Genomic DNA, 20,696 nt, shown 5'->3' on the forward strand with positions numbered 1-20,696 from the left:
CTAAAGCCTGCAAATCTACTTCTTATGTCGAGGGACAAAATTTGTTTGGTGTAAGTTAGTGTATAAGTATATATGTATATATACGTACATATATTTGTCCTTATGCAATTACTAACAAATCTTAAAAAAACTCACTATTCATATGAAAAAAGTCCCTCTTCTAGGGTTGACGCGCTAGAGGTAAATCCACTAATGTTCCTCCTGATTTCGTTAACTCCGAAAAGAATAGCATGTGCAAGATGGGTTACCGAAAGAAGCAATCAAAAAAAGCATGAATACATCTAGAACAGGGGCAAGGATACTACCAGACGGATGGGCCCACTTTTAACAGTTTTAAGATCTCCACGAACGTGAAGGGAGAATAAAGTACGCGCTGGGTCCGTTACGATTCGTGCTGCAAGAGGTTCAAAATCGCTCCACAATGGTCTCGCCCCTCGGCCCTTCTCCAATTACAAGCATATTACTAATACAGTTTTCGTTTCTTTTGTAATGTTCAGATAGGAGCGAAAGACTAATTTCGATGGAAATTTTTATCTTCATTTCGATAGTATGTTCAATCAGTTGAACTATGCATCTTTGGTTATCATCATTAACAAAATTGAAACGAAAAGCCATCCGGCCAAGAAGGCCGGAAAAAGAGGTTGAAAAAGGATATATAGTGTCCTTGTCACACTGATACAACGCCTGTTGTATGTAAGGCATATGGCAAACCGATTACTGTTTGCATTTGCACTGATGATATTTGCATCTTACTAGTGTTATTGGAGATGAACAAGAACGAGAGAGGGTTTTCATTGTTTGATGTTTTTTTTATATGGAGGAGAAAGCGACGAAGCCAAAAAAAAACGAAAAGAAAATAAAAATGCTGTCGAAAAAAAGTTAGGGCTGGTGTGGACTATACACTTACTCAGTAGTTAGACATTATATAAGATGACGTTGGTCTCAGTATTTGTATGTACCTGTTGATTCGTCCTTAGTTATGAATTTGTCTCGTAACAGTTTGGCCAAGGCATCTTTGAACTCACCCACACTGAAGCCTTTTATTTGCTGCTTTACCGTTTCGAATAAATGTTCGTAGTCGAGACCATTACTCTCGCTCTTAACGGATCTGGTTATGCATGCCTTTAGTAATTCTTGAGTCCATTGGGAATTACTTCCCTCGTGGTGCGCAGAGCTGCTTCTTGCACTGCTCGCGTTGCTGTTTTGCAGAGAGGCGTTTCTCGGTAGGACCACACGTAGTTTACCATTTTTCACTTTCCTCATATCGGGTTTGAAGCTCTCGTTCATACTGTATAAGTTGTCAATGTCTCTTGTCAGAATTTTGTAGTTCAAAAAGGACTTTAAGATCAAAGTCAAGTCTTTGTACGCCAGTTTTGTTCGCTCTGATATGATCTGTAAGGTCAAATGATCACTTTCGTTGAATAAAACCAGCACACAAGTTTGGAAAAGGGTCAACTCAAATATTAGATTAGTTCCATCTGGCGTGATGAAAGGCGATTCCACTTCACAATGATGTAAGTTCCACATCGGATATAGTTCTTTTTTGGAAGCATCTGAATCCTGCACCTTATTCTCCTGATGGTATTTACAGAGAAATTTGTTCCATGTATCATCCATCTCTTGGGGTAGGATGAAGTTCTTCTTAACTTCGTTGGATTGTTGAAAAACTTTGGGAATTCTTTCTCTATCAAAAATAAGGGGGAAGAATGAATTATTGTTATTTTCATTGTACTTCTTCCCGAACTTTACTGCAGCTTCAATATTCTCATAAAACGACAAAAATGATGCATATTTGATTCTCAAATCTGCTATGACCTCTACCGGCTGAAAGAATTGCGATAAGTAAGGTTGATATTGATCTCGGTATCGCATTTCATCCTCTTGTGAGACATTCGTTATGATTCTTTCCTTGAAAAGTTCCATCAGACTGTCTTTGTAAATAGGTAATATATCCTTAATAAATGGGGAATTTTGGTCACTTTGTAAAATCGTCTTTCTGAAAATTGATCTTTCAAAAAAATTAGGAAATGTGGGAAGATTGACAAACTTCAATCTCAATATGGGAAGATTATCGTTAAGAAACTTTATTTTCATGTCTCTGGATAAGTCCTTCTTTGTTGTTTTTATTTTTTTGATAAGGTTGAATAAGTGTGACTCAAAATATTTGACGTATTGTTCGATGGCTTTGCTGGTACTTCCAAGTAAATCACATAAGTGGTACTCAATAGAATCTGAGTATATTTTAAGGTGATCAACATTAGCTAACTGAACTGCCTGATCAAACAGCCCCTCAGTATCATGACTTGGTCCATATGCTGCTTGTAACTTTTCTGAAATAGCATCATCACAAAATTCCTTGAACTTTGACAGCATATTTCTTGCTTCAAAAGCATTCCTAAACATCAATAAGCTAAAGCGCGTCTCAGTTTTCAAATATCGCTCCTTTTCTTCATCATAGGTGTTTTTCCCAATTTCTATGTACTCGCTAATAGACTTCTTATTCAACAGTAAATGGCTTATGAATAAGTCATTTGCGTCACTGACCCATTCAGGGAAAAACAACGATGCTAATAGTGCATTCCTCGTTAATAGCACTTTAAAATTCTTGAAAGTTTCCAGCCTTGGCCCTAAATTTGATTCCTCGCCGTAATATTCCCTGAGCGTTTTCATATAGAAATCTTTGGAACTCAGACCTTCCACCCTAAAATTACAGTTAGACATGATACGAAGCATAGGAATTTCCTTCTCTAACATCGTATTTGTTATTGGAAACATGTGGATATAGTGATGAATAGAAGCGGTCACGAGGACAGGAAATTTATTTCCAAAATGGGACTTCATACATTCGAAAAGTTTGGAATCATAATACTGGAATACCGTCAAGTTCTCAAATCCTAGTTCTTTTCTTATCATAGGATAATTTGCCGGCACATACGATATAATAGGCCCAAGCGTACCCATTACGTACTCAAATAGCTTATAAAACGAGGTCCAATTTTTAGGTATAGCTTCATAAGAATAATTGTATTTGGTCAAAAAGTTGAGGATATGTGCGTCAATTATTAAGTTTGTTAATTCATTACAAAATTCTTGAAAGCTAAGTACGATTTGATGTTGATGTAACAGCTGAAATTTCTTATGTTTCTCGTCATTTCCGTTAAATTCTGAGTTGTAAGGAATGTATGATTTTCTTTGCGTTAGTTCACGACAATTATTCAACATTCTGGGCATTAGCTTTCTAAATTTAGCGGCCTTTTCTTTATTAAATTCCAATTCTTTCATGTCAGTTTCGGTTATAGTTTCACTCAAAGTAAGGCGAAAAAACTCATGCAGTTCAGCAATCATCGTTCGGTACTTGGGGTTTCTCTCATCGTTAAATTGATGGTATAGTCCTAAAGTGTTACTTGGACTCGTCTCTCTAGTTACAGGTCCGTGATATTCTCCCCTCTTGGAAACGCTCTTATCTATCATTGTTCTTCGCAAGAGAGCCTATACCAGTAAAAAATATTAATGAGCTTAATATCCTGAAAATTCCCTCAAACTAATATATGATGCAAAGATATCGATGACGTTCATTTGTATTGTTCATACTGATCATTACGCACAGGAAAGTTATGCGTTCCGCTTTGTCACATTTGAGCAGGAATATTGAACATCTAGGAATTTTCGAGTTGACGTATACACGGTTTTCAATGAAAGCAAAAAGAAGAAAAACATTAGGCCTTTTGTCATTAATGTCCCCATTATGTCTATGATGTTTGCTAATTGGATATCTTCTCCTCGATATATGGGACAGCGGAACCTCGTATATTGCACCACTTTATTTCACACATTCACACGGTGGGCAAAAAATACAGGTGATAAATATCATGCTATAAACTCAATGTATGAGGATATGTTCACACCTCCAAGTAATAATGCCTTGATTTTACAGGATGGAGGCGAATCCGATTCTACTAAAACAAGGACTGTTAGCTCTTTACAAGAGGATATCAGTGATTTTAATGAAGACTTGCACAATTTCTATAATATAGGATTTGCCAAACAGATTATATCTGCTTCTCAATTGGAAAATGTAGTCAAGGCAAGAGGGAGGTTTATCATACAAAGCTTGTCCACCAGTCCCTATTTTAATCTAGCGCTTGAAAACTATGTCTTCAAAAATACACCAAGAGTTAAAAAAGGTTTCGATAATTGCAGACTTTTATTTTACATCAATGATAAATGCGCAGTTATTGGCAAAAACCAAAATCTGTGGCAGGAAGTGGATCTTGTTAAGCTGAAGAGTAAAAATTTTGAATTACTGAGAAGATTTTCTGGAGGTGGTACTGTACTGCATGATTTGGGGAATGTTAATTATTCATATTTGACATCCAGAGAAAAATTTGAAACAAAGTTTTTCAACACAATGATAATTAAGTGGTTAAATTCATTCAATTCCGAATTGAGACTGGATTTGAATGATAGAGGGGATATTATTCAAGACGGGTTTAAAGTTAGTGGCAGTGCTTATAAAATTGCTGGTGGTAAAGCATACCATCATGCAACGATGTTACTCAAAGCTGATTTGGAACAGTTCAGTGGTTTGTTAGAACCCTCATTACCGGACAATATGGAATGGGAATCGAGTGGAGTTCATAGTGTAAAATCTAAGATTAAAAATGTCGGTGCAATTAGTCCTAACCAATTCATTGGGGTAGTATCCGAGCGCTTTCAGAAGAACTTCAAACTTGACAACGAAATACCTATATATTTCTGTGACGAATTTAAATCTATAAATGACGAGATTAAAGATGCTATGAATACCTTACAGAGCGATAAATGGAAATATCTCTCGGGTCCCAAGTTCTCAGTAAAAATTAAGGATAAAAATTTAAGAATCAAAGTCGAAAAGGGTATGATTTATGACTGTAATAGAAACGATTTAATTGGCTTGGAATTCAAAGGTTTTTTGGAGAATATTGATAGTTACACATAACGTAGAAGCACATTTCAATTCACTTGTAAATAGCGAAGATAAATATGACACTGAGAGTCTTTCATCAGAAATTGATTAGCGAGGCTCAGTAGATGTGTCCCTGATTCGCCGCAAACTTCAGTATCAGCAACACATTAGAAGTGTTCGTACTGTAGATCTGTAAAATCTATATTTTATCGTGATCGTGTCGCTCAAATATAAACTGAATGATCATACTGTTGTTTGAGAAACCGACGGGTAGTATTTAATCTTATCAATCCTCTAAGTAAAATGATATTAGTACCTGTGGTTACATCTATCGAAGCGCTTTCGTCACAAAATGAAGTCAACATTAAGATTCAAGCTTCAAAACTTCTTTACCAGCGTAGCTACACTAGTGGTTTTTGAGAATTTTTTGTGTTGGAATGAAATTCTAATATCGTCTATTTAATATTATATTATAACACGCGGTGTAAGAGGATGGCATAAAGATTGAGAAGCAGTCATCCAATCTGATGGAAGCTGAAATGCAAGGATTGATAAAGTAATAGGAAAATGAATGACAACATATAAAAGGAAAGAAGATAAAGTTATAACACTATGTAGAACTATCGATTCCCTTTTGTGGATTCCTATATCCTCGAGGAGAACTTCTAGTATATTCTATATACCTAATATTATAGCCTTTAGTAACAATGGAATCCCAACAATTATCTAATTATTCACCCAACTCTCAGGTTCATCTTAGGCAAGTAGGTTGCCTAGTATACTCAATCTTGTCTGTTTTGGAACTATTGTTTCGTACGTGTTTCATACATGTTTTATGTCTAGGTTGGTAAATCTAGTAATGCTGAGGTATTCCATTTTGAGATAGAGCACTGTCAGCTATTCACGACTCTCGGTAGCCAAGTTGGTTTAAGGCGCAAGACTGTAATTTATCACTACGAAATCTTGAGATCGGGCGTTCGACTCGCCCCCGGGAGATTTTTTTTCTAGTGCACTTGACTGGACATGGATAAAACATTTCTTAACGGCTTCCTACCGCCCTCGTAATTGGTGCTATCTTTCAACTTATAGGATAGTTTCGAGTTAATAAGTTACTATTGAGATGATAATTGTTGGATTCCATATTTTTTAAAGCAATATGTTATTAGGTATACAGAATATGCCAGAAGCTCTCCTTGAGTATCCAGAACCCCACAAAAGAGAATTGATAATAGTTGGAACGCGTGGTCATCAATGTTAACTTGAGTTGCTATAGTAACGGTCTGAATATTTATATCTTATACTATGTACGCCTCGTATACGTTTAAATGTGAATGCACTATTGCACAAGGAAATGTTAAACTTGAAATTCAGTACTACAGTGGAGTTAAGGATCTATTAATTGAAAATTGGGATGGTAGTTATATATATGAGTAATATGAGTCGTCAGATTAAACATTTTGTGATTACATGACCTCTTATTATATTGGTCATTTTTAACATGAACCAATTAGCGTGCGTTTTGATATACTGCTCTTATATAGTATAAGAAGATCCACCTTTATTCTTTATCAATACTAACTACTAATTATCAACAGTGATTATAGATATTAACACTTATTTTTCCTTCTTTCCCTTTATGTGTCGTTTGGTACCCTATTTCATTATTACTTTTCCATTTCAGGCCATTTTTACCTCATCTTCTTACATAGTACATGCGGTGCAAGAGGATGGCATAAAGATTGAGAAACAGTCATCCAATCTGATGGAAGCTGAAATGCAAGGATTGATAATGTAATAGGATAATGAATGACAACATACAAAAGGAAAGAAGATAAAAACAATAACACTATGTAGAACTATCGATTCCCTTTTGTGGATTCCTATATCCTCGAGGAGAACTTCTAGTATATTCTGTATACCTATATCATAGCCTTTAGCAACAATCAAATCCCAACAATTATCTAATTATTCACCCAATTCTCTGTTGGAATGAAATTCTAATATCATCTATTTAATAGTATATTATAATATGCGGTGCAAGAGGATGACATAAAGATTGAGAAACAGTCATCCAATCTAATGGAAGCTGAAATGCAAGGATTGATAATGTAATAGGATAATGAATGACAACATATAAAAAGAAAGAAGATAAAATAATAACACTATGTAGAACTATCGATTCCCTTTTGTGGATTCCTATATCCTCGAGGAGAACTTCTAGTATATTCTATATACCTAATATTATAGCCTTTAGTAACAATGGAATCCCAACAATTATCTAATTACCCACATAATTCTCATTCTCATATATGATACTACCAGTATGAAAATCTGTTAGACTATCCCAAAATTGTGCCAATAAACAACCTTATAAAGAGTACATTTAAGTACAAAATTTCAACAAGTAGTAGCTCGCGTGGCGTAATGGCAACGCGTCTGACTTCTAATCAGAAGATTATGGGTTCGACCCCCATCGTGAGTGCTTTGTTTCTTCCGTGATAGTTTAATGGTCAGAATGGGCGCTTGTCGCGTGCCAGATCGGGGTTCAATTCCCCGTCGCGGAGATTTTTTTTAATTGAATGCTTTATTAAAGCTTCTTCCACATAGAATGTAATATTAACGGCTCTCCGGAGAACATGAAGTTCATTGGTGTATAAGCAAATGACAGAGTGCACGGCACTATGATGTTAAACGGCAGCGCATGAAGAGTCTCAGTTTACCATATTTCATATTTGTTGAGGTTCCTAGTAATTGCGTAGTGTTTGATGATAAGTTCTCTCTTGAGTAAGGTGGTAGTGGTTATATGTAGTAAGGATTAAGTGGAATGTTTCGTGGGTTTAGTTAGCCCACCCTAATTGCAGTCGTTATTCAAAGGCTCTCTCGGGCCGGGTAGCGGAAATCCGACATCTTCTTTTGATGGAAAATAATTTTTCTGTTTGAAAATAACAAGGTTTGATTGTAAGTGTGATGTAGCGTTTTCTGAATGAGCCCATTGTCTTGCAATTAGCTCACCAAACTCTTTGTCAGCCACCTTAGTTTACATTATAGTTGATAAAAATTTTCTTCAGGATACACCCGTTAACAACAGCGCTTCCTAACCACGAAATATACAACACATCATTTGCACCTAACCTAGTTGAAAAGATTTCTTGCATAGATAAGAAAAGATGAAATGGTCTGCAATTCCTTTCAAATCATTGTATCGTTCTATTGAGAGTGGTGAGTTTGATTTTGACCTGTTCAGAGAGGTACTTCCTGATTTACAGAATTTGAACCTGAACACTGATAATCTAAAAAACAATACTAGCCGATCACAATTAGAAAAAGGTGAGGTTGAACTTTCCGATGGATCTACTTTTAAGCTCAACCGAGAGTTTATTTTCGAGGCTATTTCTTTGTCCGATGAATTGAACTTAGATGAAATTGTTGCATGTGAACTGATACTTTCCGGTGATGCCACTGCGAATAATGGCAAAGTACAATACTTTTTGAGAAGGCAATATATTCTGCAAATTGTTTCTTTTATAGTCAACTGTTTCCACGAAGACACAGACTTATACCAAGAACTTATAAAGAATGGAGCTTTAGTTTCTAATATCCTCTCAGCCTTTAAGTTCATTCATACTCAATTATCTGAGATTAAACAACAAATTAATAAGGCCCAAATACTAGAGAATTATAATGCTTTATTCCAACAAAATATCAAATTCAGAAGAGACTTCTTGCTGAGAGAATATGATATTCTGAGTCAAATTTTATACGGTTTAGTGGATAAAGGAGCCATCATGAAAAACAAGGATTTCATACTGTCCTTGCTTCATCACGTATCAGAATTAGATTCCAATGATTTTTTTATAATATACTATACTCCTGCATTCTTCCACCTTTTCGCATCTTTAAGAGTTTTACCCGATGCAGATGTTAAATCGTTACATTCCCAGTTCATAAAAGACTTAAAGGATGACTCCATATATTCCAAACCGGTTAAAGTGGCTCTTATCTTTATTTTTTTTGCTTACTTCATCGGATGGTGTAAGGAGGATCCTAAAAGGAGGGCTGATGTGATGGACTTCAAAACTGATGTTGATGAGCCAATGACTTCTGCCGTCGAATTAGGTGCCATCGAACAAATTTTAATATTTGCTGCTGATACTTCTATCGTGGAACAAGACAAGAGTATGGAGCTTTTCTACGATATAAGGTCTCTATTAGAAAGGCACATTCCAAGGCTAATTCCTAAACAGCTACTTGATGATGAAAAAATCTTCAGTCAAACCACAAATTCTAACTATAACTCTGCAGTTGTAACCGACAATATGAACGGTAGCGGCTTATGGAATTCGTCTTATCCTGGAATGATGTCAATCGCTGGTACCACTGGGCTAAATAGTATGCCCAGTAATGTCAACGAATATTCCTATACGACTATTGTTTTATCAGATCAGACACAAGAGTTTTTCCTTTCATCCTTTGATGATGTGCTTCAAACTATTATTACAGATTGTGCCTTCTTGCTTACAAAAATTAAGGATGCCGAGGAAGATTCTTTGTTGTCTGGTGAAGACTTAACTCTGGATGACATCTCATTAAAGGCTGACTTAGAAAGGTTTTTCCTGTCAATATATTTCTTCTATGCATCTAGACCTGACTATTCCAGTGCTTTCTGGTCGGACAAGGAGTCAAACGCTTATGGTTTCATTGAGTGGTGTTCCAGATGCAACGACAACTTGATGAGGTCTTGTTTTTATTTGATGATTTCTAGCCTGTCCTTTGGTCCTGAAAATTCTCTGAATGTTTATCATTATTTTGGCGAAAATAACTCAATTTCATGGAAAAATATTGCACAATGCGTCAGTGACTACACTAAAAAAATAAGCAATTTTAACTCGAGCCTCCAAAAGAGACAGCAATTTAGTGAAACAACCCATAACGATATCGACTCGACTGCGGTGGCCTTAGAAGAAGGCTTAAATGAAGAAGCTGTAATATTTCTATCTTCTCTATTAACACTAGTTGGATCAGTTACATACCAGGTTGATGAGGATGTAAAAAGCTCTCTATCAACAATTTTCTCAGATGTTCTTTTCGAATTCACAAAGATAAACACACCCCTCGTGGGCGCTGCCTTCAAGGTTTTAAGTAATTTGGTTCCAAAACTTGAATCATCAAGGACAAAATTTTGGTCTTTTCTGGACTCGCTAGTTTTTAAGGATTCATCATTGAATTATTCATCCGAATCTTATAGAACTGCTTTCACAAGCATATTAACAAAATATTCTGATGTTTTAGGGTTTTTACAGCTCTTCCAAAATCTGATTTCTATTCATTCCCGCGAAAGTGGTAGCGAATACATGGTTTTTGGTAAATTGGCATTTCCTGCAAGATTAGGCCAGGGCTATAGGAAGGTAGGGATATGGCCATATTTCGACTACATTTTTAATGACATTTTAGCCCACGTAGATCAAATCGCTGATATTAGAAATAGAAGAGCTGTTCAACTTCCCATTTTGAAAATTGTCCATACTGGCTTATGCTCTTTTGACTACAGCGTAATTTTGAACTCTATTCCTGCTGCTGCGAATTTGGATGCTTTGGTAGATTGCGAAAATTTCTTCAATTACGTTCAGGAGTGCCCAACAACCCCCGTATTCAACTATATATTTACGGAGAAGGTTTACAAAAGTATATTTAATGTGGTCGATGTTGGTGTTGATCAATTATCCATAGAGTTAGAAGGCGGCAAAAATCAGGCTGAATTGTTGCAAGTAGCTGTGAAAATAATCAATAAAGTATTGGATTATCAAGAGACATACGTAGAAGAATTATTTCCGATTGTCAAAAGGCATGGCAAAAGTGATTATTTCTTGCCAAAGAATTATTCTCTTCACGGATTACGTTCATTTTACGATGCTATTTTTTTCAATATCCCACTTGTTGCACACTTGGGTTTATACGTCGGGGTTGACGACCAAATCTTAGCACTCAACTCACTGCGGATATTGGCGAAACTTTCAGAACGCTCCGATGGCTCCATTGCATCGATATCTAGGAGAAATAAGTTGTTAACGATATTCGATTCTGTAGATGAATCGGCGAGAATAAAGGATGCATTTATTACACAATTGGAAACCTCGATAACGGATGCTGGTGTCCTTGCTTTGAAGTTAGAGCTATTGGATTTTTTAACATCAAATCTATCTAACTGCAGTCGAACGATGAGCATCTCTCATTTATTATTAGGTTTCCAGGTTTCAAACGTTATATCCCTGGGACCGAACTTGGCAACCTTTATATCTTCCGGAACCTCATTACTTGATTCCCTCATCAACCTACTGGAAGCTTCATTGAACAGCATCAATAAAGACAATATTGATTATGCACCCATGAGATTGGCTACAGCAGCGCTGGAAATCATTCTCAAACTATGTCGCAATACGTTAACGTCTGGCCTTTTGTATTCATACCTAATCAAAGAAAACTTTTTTGAAAGAATAATGATCCTCGATCCACAAGTAACAAGGTTCACAACTTGGAATGGTTCTCCGTTTGATAATTCCACGGAGGAAAAATCCAAGAACTTCGCTGAAAGCGAATCTGTCGGGGCATTTTTATCATTTTTAGCCTACAGGAATTATTGGACACAATATTTGGGCCTATTCATTCACAAAATGTCATTTTCGGGAACGAAATCCGAGGTTTTAACATATGTGAATTACTTAATATCAAATACAATGTATTCAGTAAGGTTATTTTCCTTCTTGGATCCATTAAACTATGGAAATATCCGTGAATCAAGAGAGACGCTATCAACCTTCACTAATGTTCCTTTGAATTTAGAACAAGTCACTCTTAACAAGTATTGCTCTGGCAATATCTATGACTTCCACGAAATGGAAAACCTCATGCGTCTGATTAGGAGAGTTTGTGCTGAAAGCTTGAATTCTAATTCCTTTAGCCCCAATGTGTCAAAAGACCAATTTTTGAAGGATGCAGATCTCGAGTGTATAAAAGCAAAGAGTCATTTGACTATTATTATATCAAGAAATAAAGCATTGGAGCTCAACCTGTCTGTGCTACACTCTTGGGTACAGTTGGTTCAAATTATTGTCACTGATGGAAAATTAGAGCCATCAACAAGATCAAACTTCATTTTGGAAGTTTTTGGTACAATCATTCCTAAGATTAGTGACTATATTGATTTTAATATAACTTTTTCAGAAGAATTGGTTTCTCTCGCCGTTTTCCTATTTGATATATATAACCGCGATCGTAAGTTGATTATCGACAAGGGCACGGTAGATGGCAGGTTATATCAATTATTCAAGACTTGCATTCAGGGTATAAACTCTCCACTTTCCTCTGTGGCATTAAGATCTGACTTTTATATATTAGCAAATCATTATTTGAGCAGAGTTTTAAGTGACCAAGAAGGATCCGAAAAAGTTCTACAAGATTTGAGACTAGGAAGTAAAAAGTTAGTGGAGATCATATGGAATGATATTATTTATGGTGAAGGAACTAGTAGGGTTACAGGTATATTACTACTGGATTCTCTAATTCAACTGGCTAATAAAAGTAAAGAGAATTTCATACTGGATTCACTGATGAAAACTACGAGATTGCTTCTAATAATACGTTCGCTGAAAAATACAGATGCTTTGTTAAATTCTACTACGGAGCATATAAACATCGATGATTTATTATATGAATTGACGGCTTTTAAAGCCACTGTATTCTTTTTGATCCGTGTTGCCGAAACTAGGAGTGGAGCTAGTGCTTTAATTGAAAATAATTTATTCCGAATAATCGCGGAATTGTCATTTCTGAAAGTTGATCCTGATTTGGGTCTAGACCTTATGTTCGACGAAGTTTTCGTTCAGAATTCTAATTTCCTGAAGGTTAACGTCACTTTGGATAACCCGCTAATAGTTGATAAAGACGCTAATGGTGTTTCATTGTTTGAGTTAATCGTTCCCATATTCCAACTAATATCAGCTGTTTTGGTGAGTATGGGAAGCTCAAACAAAAGTGTGGTTCAAACGGTAAAAAGCCTATTGAATACGTATAAAAGGTTAGTGATAGGAATATTCAAAAGAGATCTTTTGAGAGAAAAAGAAGACAAGAAGAATTTGACGGATCCCAATAACCAAAGTTTGAACGAAATGGTGAAGTTAATTGTGATGTTATGCACATTAACAGGATATCAAAATGACGACTAAATCGTTATTTTTGCGCTTAGAAATCGACTGTTTTTAGCAACATATTAGGAAGAAGCTATCATGAAAGTGGCTCCTAGTGACGTATATTAGATAATGGAAATGGGTGGTTCATATTCAAATATCTAACGCAATCATAATCTAGTTCGCTTACGGATCAACGTAGCAATTATAAACACTTCATTAAACAGCAAACAAAACAAGTATGATTAGGAGGGGAGGGGGTTAAATTAATTGCAGGTTCTGAATGAACCCTTTGTGTAAATTTTGATTCTTATATATAATTATTTAATATAGCACAGCCCATGTCGAATAAGTCGAGAACTGAGTGGAATTCTTTTCTCTTCAATTATTTCTTTATCGAGTTGATTTTTTTTTCCAAAGACGAGGAGTTATCATCTAATGACCTTAAAGCGTCGAAATGTGAATTTAAAATCTTGATTAGTTGAACGTTTTCGTCTTCATTGTTTATATCGATATTAGTGGTTTTGTTGAACGTATTGCTGACATTGTTGATTTCTACTATTAGAGAAGAAAGATTTGATGATAATGAGTTCAAATTTTCGTCCAAAGTTTGGGCTGTCTTATAGGCCTGCTGTCTTTTTTGATCATTATTGTTTGCCGCAGCGCCCGAACTTGTAGATACGACATCGGACAGAAGAGCCTCGGTCTTGGTTTCAAAATTGTCTAAGAAGTTTTCTAATTCGTCTTGTTGCCTTTCAATATATTGTAGAGATTGATCTATTTTGTTTTGACTATGTTCCGCCATCACAGCATCGGAGTATAATTGACTAATTTGTTCACCTCCCTTCACTAATACCTGATCCCAACTATTGATTTTTTTTGTATACTGTTCAAAATGGGAGGCGGATTCTGTTAGTTGATTGGTCCATTTCGTTACTAAATCATCGAGTGTTTTGTTGTCAAGAGAAACTGGCTTCAATTCCACTGATTTCGAATTTAGTTTCAAGCTATTACTTGATTTAACATCTGCAGTTGACTTCCCTGCGGAGGAATCCTCTGTTTTCTTGTCATTATCCTTTTGAGTACCAAAAGCAAATGCTGGCTTGTCTGTATCACTGCCTTTTTGTCCTTCGGGTTTAGCACCAAAGGAAATGGGGGTTTTCGCTCCATCACTTTCCTTCTTTTCTATAGGTTTAGATCCAAATGAGAAGGCAGGCTTAGAGGAATCACCATTCTTCTTTTCTTCTGGCTTAGCATCGAATGAAGGGGCAGCTTTGGAGGCATCACCATCCTTTTTCTCATCAGACTTTGCTCCAAAAGAGAATGCCGGCTTAGCGGTTTCATTGTCCTTCTTATCCACAGGCTTAGTGCCAAATGAAAATGCTGGCTTAGCAGTACCATCTTGCTTGTCTTCATTTGATTTAGCGCCAAATGAGAAGACAGGCTTAGAGGAATCACCGTCCTTCTTTTCTTCTGGCTTAGCACCGAATGAGAAGGCAGGCTTAGAGGAATCACCATCCTTCTTTTCTTCTGGCTTAGCACCGAATGAGAAGGCAGGCTTAGAGGAATCACCATTCTTCTTTTCTTCTGGCTTAGCACCGAATGAGAAGGCAGCTTTAGAGGAATCACTATCTTTTTTCTCATCAGACTTTGCTCCAAAAGAGAATGCCGGCTTAGCGGTTTCATTGTCCTTCTTATCCACAGGCTTAGTGCCAAATGAAAATGCTGGTTTAGCAGTACCATCTTGCTCGTCTTCATTTGATTTAGCGCCAAATGAGAAGGCCGGTTTGGAAGAATCATTATCCTTCTTTTCATCTGGCTTAGCACCGAATGAGAAGGCAGGCTTAGAGGAATCGCCATCCTTCTTTTCTTCTGGCTTAGCACCGAATGAAAAACTTGGAGCTGTATTAGTTGTCTTATCTTCTGCTGTTGTAGTGCCAAAGGAAAACGCTGGTTTCGCTGTTTCGTTAACTTTAGATTCTGCAGGTGTAGCGCCCAAGGAGAATTTTGGTTGCGAAGCCCCAGCTGGTTTACTGGCGGCAGATTCTGAACCAAAAGAAGGAGAAGGCTTTGCAGCTTCGCTGCCGGTTTTGTTCCCGCCTAGTTGTGAACTAAAGGAAAACCCAGTAGTGGGAGCTTGACCTTCTGTCTTATTACCGAAACCTGAATTAAAGGAGAAAGCAGGCTTGGACGGTTCTGTTTTTTTATCGTCATTAGTGGTTGCGCCAAGGGAAAAGGCTGGTTTGTTCGCATTTGCAGTGGCGCCAAATAAGTTATTACTCGTGGTAGCATTACTGGTCGAGCTGGGAGTTGTATTACTGTCGCCGCCAAAGTTCAAACCGCCAAAGGCGGGTTTTGTAGCATTATTATTAGTGCCGTTATTGAATAAGGATGACGAACCAAATGTATTTCCTCCGACGTTCCCATTGCCTTCTGTTTGTTGAGCACCAGAAGATCCAAAAAGGGATGTTCCGGCGCTATTGCTACCAAACGAATTAGTCGTAGAATTGTTGCTGCCAAATACGTTGCTTGTAGGGTTGCTGTTACCAAATGCAGTATTACCAGTATTATTGTTACCAAATGCGGGTGTGGTTGAAGAGTTTGCGTTGTTCGTGTTATTTGCCGCTTGATTGTTAAAACCGAATGTTGGTTGACCTGTTCCGAAGGCGCCTGCACCAGTAGAGGTGTTCTGATTTGTGGTGTTAAAGCTATTATTGGCAGCCCCGAACGAGAAGGGCGTTTTGTTCTGTTGAGGTGTATTGAAGTTCACTGATTTTCGAAGGTTGCGTAGTTCATATGTTTGCAGGTTTTTGTTAGTAAATGAAAGACGTTGTTATATCGGTGAAGGTGGGAGATAAAAATTTTGATAGGGAAAGCAAGCGTCCAATGGAAGGGAACATACTTTTTCAAATTGATCAGAGCCTATTATTGTTCGACTATGCGTTGCAATGGCTCTCCAATGAGGTCTTAAGGTATCACCATCGACACGTCAAATATCACATCTGAATGATGCTAACACGATTTATAATTCTCTTAAAAGGTTTGGAAAAAAAATCTCATCGGACCCGTCCGGGTTGTCTTAAGTTCTACAAAGCGGTTAGCTTACATTAATAATAAAAAATACAAATATACTTAAAATAATCATACATGAAAGGATACGTAAATGTCTGAGGGGCCCCTTGCTGTATTTTCAGAACTCCAATACAAAAGAGAGAAAAAAAATTGAAAGATATCCTTTATTATTTGGTACTACTGTTTCGTGCATCCTGGATTTTGTCTAGCACATCATCATAAGCAGCGTCAATGGCATTTTCCTCTGCATTGTTCATAAATTTATTAAACCCAGGCGCATCAGTTGGAGGAATATGAGCATTATCGTTCGTCTTGGTAGTATTGGAGCTTGTGGATATTTGATGACTGGTAGGGGACGCATTAGTACTTGAATCATTGGTTTGCAAGGACTGTTGTTCATCCTTTGTTCGGAAGGCGGTCTCTTCTTGGTTACCTTGTTTTTTGAAAATATGATGCAAGTGATACCCCTGGCTATGCAGCTCATCAATGACGCCTAGAATAGTGGAAACATCATTCTTCAACAAAAATTCCTTTATTTGATCACTATCTAAGGATTGTGCAGCGCGATTTAATATTTCTTTGTCCACCGGTAAATCGCCACCACCAACAAGCTTTTCGTGTTCTAGTTCTCTTTTGATGATAGAGTATTTATTTTTGATATCAATTTGATCTCGGGATTGTTGATCATTTGCTGTCACGTCTTCATGATCTGCGTTCGAGTCGTCACCTTCTCTAAATTCGACGGCATCTTCTGCATCTGGGCTTGATTTTTCGACTATTGCACTACCGAATGGCATCAGAGCAATGTGATCTGAATTTTGCAAGATAGATGAACTTAATAGCATTCTTTGGCAGCTTTCTGAATTGGGGTGTGCTTGACTTCCTGCTTTTGCGTCTTTTGAGAGCAGATCAGGTGTTTTTAATGTGTTATTATGTCTTTGTTTCAGTAGGTCGCAGCCTCTTTCCAGACTTGCCTCTATGAAGCATAATCTGATCAATGCTTCCTTACCTTCTAAGTTTAATTGTCCATTAAGTTTCAAATCGAAAAGATCGTGAACCACTTTGCTAATCTTGATACGTGCCAATGCGATTTTGGCCATGAAATTCTCGACCATTTTGTTGTAATGTTCGGAGTTATCTGCCTTCTCAGTTAATAAAAGTGATAGTTGGTCCTGTAAACTTGAAAATTGGGTGTCTTTAATATCTTTATCGTCATTATGAACTCTTTTCAACTCGCCTTGAATATTCCTCAAGGCATATAATGAAATTTTTTCCTTAATATTCTCCGGCATATAAACGTAATCTACATCCAAAGTCATTAGTGATGAACTCTTCCTCACCGCCTCTGCTAGAGCTTTAGATGATGCCAAATCCAATTCCGTTCCTAACATGGAAAAGTAATTTAATCTTGAACACATAGGTAATACCTCGGCCAGCATCACTACACTTGTGGAGCTTAAATTATTGTAGTCGATATGCAAACGGACAAGATTAACAAAAACAGGTAAAAAATCGATCAAAGTTGGAACACAGTGAGGAAAGATCGCAGGATTATTTGAGATATCCAAGAATTTTAAATTCTCTGAATAACATAAAACACTTATTAATTTTAAGACCTCGTTATTCTCAAAAGTGTCGTGCTCATTCACTCTCAAGTTTGTCCCATTTAGAGATAGAAACTTGAAAACGTTTTTCTCATTAGCCTTTTGGATTTTGCCTAAAACAGCATCGGTGAAAGAAGAGAGTTTGCCATTCAGATCATTAAAACCAACGTCTAGACCGGTCACTTTCGATTGGACCATCCATTTGGCCAAATCATCACATTGGCTCTTGGTCAACCCATTATAAGCCAGACCCAATCTCACGGTCGCTATGCACGCAACGAGGATAAAGTTTTTGAACTGTGCAGCATTCATCTGGGCCCCAGAAATGACGATTTCCTCCAAACCACCCATGAGGGCGATAGAAGCCGTCAAGAGATCCCAGTTCATGTCTGATCTATTTTCCATGTTAGATTGCATTCTTAGGATTTTTGACTTCAAGGAAGATTTAGAAGGCTTTTGTACATTTGTCTTGATGGAGGAGACCATTGTCAAATCGATGGAGTGCAAAGACTTGGCCTTGGAAACAAAATAGCACAGCACTTTCCATCCTTCTTCATCCAAGGGAGTGTTTCTTAGGGAAAGTTTTTGGAAATGCTGTTTATAAACCAACGAACTCAAAATTATTCTAAGCATTTGGACAGTTAATTGTACACCATCCAACGAAAGGCATAATACGGGAGCAATACTCAAGAAATCACTGAATGACCAAATTTCCACCATGGACGGCCTTGGGTTACGTAGCTGTAAGATGGGGATAGGGTCCGTAGAGCCTTTTTTCAATTGCTTCAAAGTGGCTGGTATGGGTAGAATTTCTCGTAAATGACAACAACGGGTATACACAATGTCGTGAGGTATCTTTAAAGAAGGCGGAGGAATGATTTCCCCTTCGTCATCTGCGTTCGTACCATTGGTATCACTGGATACCATGGAGGCTAAAGAGGATGTGGAAGCACCTCTTCTTGATATCATCGGTTTATCGATGGTCAAATGACTAGCGGTCTTACTGACAGTGACTTCTTCTTCATTGTTTGTGACAATACGTTTCAATTCGTTGGGCGCCTCCTTGGCTCTGGCCTCTGCGGCTGCTTCTGCAGCGGCCATAACGATGTTTCGTCTTTGAGAATTGTTGTCTTCGTCGTCGCGCGGCTCGACTTCGTTCTGCTTCTGAGGAGCCATTTCTTCTTTACTCTTGGCGTTGGCATCGTCTTCTTCGGGATTTAATAGTTTTAATTGTCCGGTACCCCCAACAACAACACCCAAACTAGTCGATTCCATAATTTTTTTCCGTTCTTGTGGGGTCAACCTATGTATAACAACAGATCCATTGGGCTTCACTTCCACTTCACCCTTACGAGGGTTTTTACTACATATTTGTTGCGGAGGATCGTTGAAATAGGTGTTTGTAGCGAAGGAGACGTGCTTCAAGGGCCGTACATGCTCGAGGCCGGGAACGGTGGTTATCTTAGAAGGGTCGAACTCCATTGAGCCAGAAGACCACAAGGACGTCGATGAGGCATCTGGGTTATTGTTGTTGGCAGAAAGGGAGGAAGAATTGTTGTTGTTGTTGTTGCCGTTGCCGTTGTTGCCGTAAGAGGTAACTTTCCTCAAGAAAGCGCCAAATTTATGTGAAGAGGGTGTCTGATTATTATTCTGCACCGATGAAGAGACGTCGGAATTGGAGTCCACTGTGTCTACTATTGATGCATTGCTTGGATGCTTCTTCTTGAAAGCGGAGGGCAGTTTCGGTGTGTCGGGATGGGGCGGAATGGGCCTTCCCTTGGCGTCAAATTTCTGGTGAGCAGGTGGTTTGGGAGGTAGTGGTTTGTCGTTATGCAATGAGAACGAGGCGCGTGTATTTCTCTTGATTGGAGGAGATGCAGAAGACTTAATAAAGTTCCCCTCTTTAAAGGCGGCTAATTTGCAATCCTTAGATTTGTAATAGCGCAAGAAATCCATTAGCCTAGGATCAGGCCGAGAGCCATTATAGTTATGATCGTCTGCGGGGGAAGGTCCGTCAACTTTACCTTCTTCTGGCGAGTGGTATGCATGCATACGGCCATGGTAGTAGCTTTGCGGATGATTTTCGTAATACACTTCCGACTCTGTCTTGGACCTTGTTAGCGGTACTACAGTATCGTTATAAGAGGGTGGAGCATTGTACTGTAAAGGCGGCGGTGACTCAGCAGATATGGTAGCTGTTCTTTCTCTTCTTATGGCCGCGTTACGGTCTACGTGAGTCGGGGAGGGTGAGCGCTCTTTCCTTTCCCTTTCCTTTTCTCTTTCCTTCTCTTGCGGCTCCTGATCCTTCTTCCTATGACCAAACAGACTCTTGAAGAATCCGATCTTCTTAGGGACAGGAGCATCTTCCGTATGATGATGGTGATGGTGATGATGACGTCCGGCGTCAGCCTCAACGCTAGCTAGGTTAGCCTCCACCACTGACTTCGACCTACCCCTAGGGGGAGGAATATTCGTGGAAGCAGCAGTAGCACCAACGTTAACACGTTGGTTATCCATTAGCAAACTGGCAGCCACGGAGTGGCGGCGTGCCCTATCGTTTAAGGAAAGAATGCTGCTAGAGGAGTCTACAGACTTTTCGAAAACGGGCGAGCGAGCAGTGTCCATCTGGACGTCGGGAGCCACACTGTTGGCCTTGGACTCGGATTTCCCAGGTCTGGAGCTGCTGGCGGTGGAGGCGCTAGGTCTAACCAACCATCCAACGTCAATGCAGGGGATTCGGTGCTCCTTAAGCAACTTTTGCGTGTCCTTGGAGTCCATGGAGCAGTTGTAGGGCTATCTTGTATATTTTGCGTATCTAAGTGCGTTTATGCGAGTGCCAGAATGGTGTATATGTATGTATATATGAACGCTCTATCAGCGAAAGGATATTATATA

General features: G+C 38.2%; 4 protein-coding genes and 3 non-coding genes across 7 annotated transcripts; 5 read left to right on the top strand and 2 right to left on the bottom strand.

Annotated features, from left to right (window-relative positions):
• Positions 1-942: 942 nt before the first annotated feature.
• On the bottom strand, positions 943-3,471 carry RTT101 (cullin RTT101; the record flags this gene model as incomplete). Its single annotated transcript, XM_033911344.1, has 1 exon — positions 943-3,471. The coding sequence occupies one exon, from the start codon at positions 3,469-3,471 to the stop codon at positions 943-945; it is 2,529 nt and encodes an 842-aa protein (XP_033767235.1).
• A 274-nt stretch (positions 3,472-3,745) lies between these two features.
• AIM22 (putative lipoate--protein ligase) lies at positions 3,746-4,978 on the top strand (the record flags this gene model as incomplete). Its single annotated transcript, XM_033911345.1, has 1 exon — positions 3,746-4,978. One exon carries the CDS (start codon positions 3,746-3,748, stop codon positions 4,976-4,978), a length of 1,233 nt encoding a protein of 410 aa, XP_033767236.1.
• An 874-nt stretch (positions 4,979-5,852) lies between these two features.
• SPAR_Jtrna6Y lies at positions 5,853-5,941 on the top strand. The gene has a single exon. It is a non-coding gene; the product is annotated as a tRNA-Tyr (tRNA).
• Positions 5,942-7,355: 1,414 nt separating this feature from the next.
• Positions 7,356-7,427, top strand: SPAR_Jtrna7R. The gene has a single exon. It is a non-coding gene; the product is annotated as a tRNA-Arg (tRNA).
• A 10-nt stretch (positions 7,428-7,437) lies between these two features.
• Positions 7,438-7,509, top strand: SPAR_Jtrna8D. The gene has a single exon. It is a non-coding gene; the product is annotated as a tRNA-Asp (tRNA).
• Positions 7,510-8,112: 603 nt separating this feature from the next.
• Positions 8,113-13,164, top strand: NUP192 (Nup192p; the record flags this gene model as incomplete). The annotated part of the gene is made up of 1 exon (XM_033911346.1): positions 8,113-13,164. One exon carries the CDS (start codon positions 8,113-8,115, stop codon positions 13,162-13,164), a length of 5,052 nt encoding a protein of 1,683 aa, XP_033767237.1.
• Positions 13,165-13,510: 346 nt separating this feature from the next.
• MHP1 (Mhp1p) lies at positions 13,511-20,579 on the bottom strand (the record flags this gene model as incomplete). The annotated part of the gene is made up of 2 exons (XM_033911347.1): positions 13,511-15,894; positions 16,379-20,579. 2 exons carry the CDS (start codon positions 20,577-20,579, stop codon positions 13,511-13,513), a joined length of 6,585 nt encoding a protein of 2,194 aa, XP_033767238.1.
• Positions 20,580-20,696: the final 117 nt, after the last annotated feature.

Source organism: Saccharomyces paradoxus, chromosome X (genome assembly GCF_002079055.1).
Source record: "Saccharomyces paradoxus chromosome X, complete sequence".
In the NCBI taxonomy this organism is placed as follows: domain Eukaryota; kingdom Fungi; phylum Ascomycota; class Saccharomycetes; order Saccharomycetales; family Saccharomycetaceae; genus Saccharomyces; species Saccharomyces paradoxus.